At 38.8% G+C, this 3,326-nt stretch overlaps 1 protein-coding gene across 1 annotated transcript; it reads left to right on the top strand.

The window, feature by feature from the left end:
- The first annotated feature begins 1,871 nt into the window (after window positions 1-1,871).
- Window positions 1,872-2,698, top strand: LOC118242273 (regakine-1-like). Its single transcript, XM_035532163.1, has 3 exons — window positions 1,872-2,003; window positions 2,212-2,326; window positions 2,498-2,698. The coding sequence occupies exons 1-3, from the start codon at window positions 1,940-1,942 to the stop codon at window positions 2,631-2,633; spliced, it is 315 nt and encodes a 104-aa protein (XP_035388056.1). The 5' UTR covers window positions 1,872-1,939; the 3' UTR covers window positions 2,634-2,698.
- Window positions 2,699-3,326: the final 628 nt, after the last annotated feature.

Genomic DNA, 3,326 nt, shown 5'->3' with positions numbered 1-3,326 from the left:
AATTATAACACTTTTAACATTGAATCTGAATCTATCACATATGGTTTTTAAGTGACATGGCAATTCAATTTTCCATTGTAATTACATTTACTGGATTTGGCAGACATTCTTAGCGATTTACAAACGTTCTTTGTCATTTACTCATAGAATGCATCCTAGCAGTAGGTTAGAGTTCACGATACCATTGAAATAGAATGCTGTTGAAATACAGGGATCAATGCTGATACCTAGAAGTGCAAAACACTACATCACCAAGAGAACGAGTTATTGCATCACCAAGAGAATGAGTATACAAAGAGAGCCCAGTACTGAGCCCTGGGGGACACCTGTGGAGAGTCTGCATGGATTCGATGTGGATCCTCTACATGTTACGTGATAGGACCGTCCTTGCAAATAGGACTGAAACCATTTCCATGCAGAGCCAGTCACACCAACACTGGAGAGAACACAGAGGAGAATGTTGTGGTTCACTGTATCAAAGGCTGCCAAACGGTCTAGAAGAATCAAAACAGATGACAGTTTGGCAGCGTTAGCAACATGAAGTGTCTCCATCACTGCTATGAGGGCTGTTTCTGTTGAATGTGCCGGTTTGTGGCCAATATGATTGGGATCATGGAGCTGGTTGTGGGTGAGGAAAAGAGAGAATTGATTGTAAATTGTTCGTTCAAGAACTTTTGAGAGGAAAGAGAGAAGTGATGCCAGTTTGTAATTGGCTTTGTTGGATTATATTATATTATTCATAAATAAGTTATTACACTTAAACTATGTACAAATGTACTTTCAAAATGTTCAGGTGTATTATTTTCACCTGTATTTTGCCAAAGTGCACTTTCACCACCTCAAGCTTTCACTGAAGGAAAAGCATCACTTACTAAGACCACAAGGAATAATATGAATGATTACAACCACAGGTGACAGCACATTTCCAAGAATGCGTCGACCAAACACAATCTCACCTCAAACTTTGACACATTAATGTAACCTGAATCTGACAGTCCTTGTGTGTTATAATTTCCTATTGACAAATCCAAGAGGGAATAAGAACAGTGACCTTATCACGGACCGCTCCTCCCCCACGAGTCATGTGGTACAGCCTGCCGCGTGCAGGGGGTTCGTTTGTTTGTAGCCACGCCCTCCATGAGGGCGCACACCTGTAGAAGGTTCAGACGTTAAGTGATTGTATGTTGATTTAAACCGCTGTAAGTGTGCACCTCCCCGTTGGTCATTGTAGCCCTGTAATGTTGAATGTCTGTGTAGATGTTATGCCTGTGTGTATCGTCTTCAGTTTCATGTGAGTTATCCGTGTCTGTTATAAAGTTATGTTATCCATGAATGTTATACGTGAGTGCCACCATTACTATATTGTATGTAAATAAACGTCACTGTCACCATCGAGGGAGTCTGAGCATCCTGTTCCACGCCCAACGGCACTTGGGCCAGCATTACAGTCCTGTACAGTGAGTAGGTGTATTTGAATACACTGTAATGCTGGAGCAGGTTTGCCTGAATCAGCCTTCTGAAAGTGGAGCTACATAAACTTATGTGTGGAGGTCGATTTTTTTGGTTGGTTGGTTTGGCTCAGCAAGCTCTTGTATATTGGACAACTTATTCAAACTTTTATTGTAAACCATAAAAGTCTAAAAGTGTAAAATAAACTACTACTAGTGAATGATTCATAAATTGCTCAGTAAAATTACTGTAAATATTTGAGTCTTAGAATTATTTTACATTTTTGATTTTAGTTCACAGCTCACTGAGTAAACATAAATAAAAGGGAGGAGACCTCCTGTGTTCATATTTGGAGAACAGCCCTCTCTCTCCCTATATAACAGGGATCAGAACACTGATTCTACACACACTGATCTCTATTCCACAGCAGAGGACACTGCACTTTCTACAGCTGTGACTGTCTGTGTGTGAAATCAGACATTCTGCTAAAATGAGGAACCTGTCTGCTCTGCTGTTTGTGCTGCTGCTCTGTTCTCTCCAGCTGGTCTCTAGTGGTGAGTCTCCTGAATTTACTCAGCTGCATTACTGTCAGTGTAGGACAGAGCAGCATCACCAGAGCAGTACTGTGGGACTGATTACTGAACCCACATTCACACACAGCGAGGAAGGAAATTACACTACCAAACCAGGAAAAATGGGTCAGTCATTTGTTTACTGTGTGCTGGGATCATGATGTGAGCTGCTTGTTTGTGACTCCTACAGCTCCCCATGGACATACCCCTGACTGCTGTACCAGTGTGACTGATGTGAAGATCCCTCTGAAGAAGGTGATGTCCTACACACATACAGACAGTGACTGTGCCAATAAAGCCATTATGTGAGTGATAATGATTTAACTTCAAACACTGACATGATGATAATTTGAGGACAAATGTACACTTGATTGTTAATCTTGTTAAACTTCAGCACTGTGTTGTGTTTGTACTTTGTCAGAATGATCTTTTCTAAATTCTTCCCAATTTTAATCATATTTTGCTGTCTCCTGCAGATTTAAAACTGTATCAGAAAAACACTTTTGTGTAAATCCAGATGCTGTGTGGGTGAGCAACCATGTCACCGCTGTGGACACTCTCAACAATCCCACAGCCAAGACCATTAATCAATACTGTATTGGAGAAGATTGAAAAACTGATCAGTCCTTTTTATGCTCTTCTTACCATAATATTTTTAATAAAATGATTTTAATTAATATGTTGTATATGTTATCAACTTGCAATGCTCTCATGCACTAATACTGCAAAAAATGCAGATCCCAAAATGCTCTCTGCAAACAAAAAGCTCAAAGGTAATTGAATATAAAATGGTACAGACCAAAAACCTTTAAATATTCAGTTTTTATATGAATATTCTTGTTTTTAATCACAATTAATATTGGTAATAAATAATGAAACTAAGGAACGGAACCAATGCAAAGCAAAGACGTGAGACGTGGTAACCAAGGAGACAGGATGCTAAGGAGGGCCAGTCGTGAACAAACGGCATTGTTGTAAAATCATGTACATTGACACACTAATAAGAATGCAATGAAACTATATAGCACAAGAACTGAGGTAGAGTCAGGAAGAATTTTAAAAACAAGTTCATAAGTAACAGAGGAACAGATATTCTAACTATTATATTTGTATTATATTTGTACTGTATTCATTTTATTGTGTTATTATAATTCTAATATTTGATGAATATATTTGTTTTGTCTCTGAACATAACCAAAGTAGCCCCACAGTCAGAAAAGCAGACCATCATGAAGTCATGAAACCATCAGAATGAATCAACTATTGCCAAAATATTAGCTGAGCACAAATCAACTGTTTGGTATT

The sequence above is a fragment of the Electrophorus electricus genome, chromosome 12, assembly GCF_013358815.1.
Source record: "Electrophorus electricus isolate fEleEle1 chromosome 12, fEleEle1.pri, whole genome shotgun sequence".
In the NCBI taxonomy this organism is placed as follows: domain Eukaryota; kingdom Metazoa; phylum Chordata; class Actinopteri; order Gymnotiformes; family Gymnotidae; genus Electrophorus; species Electrophorus electricus.
The sequence above is the reverse complement of the archived record's forward strand: the minus strand, read 5'-3'. Positions and strand labels throughout refer to the sequence as shown.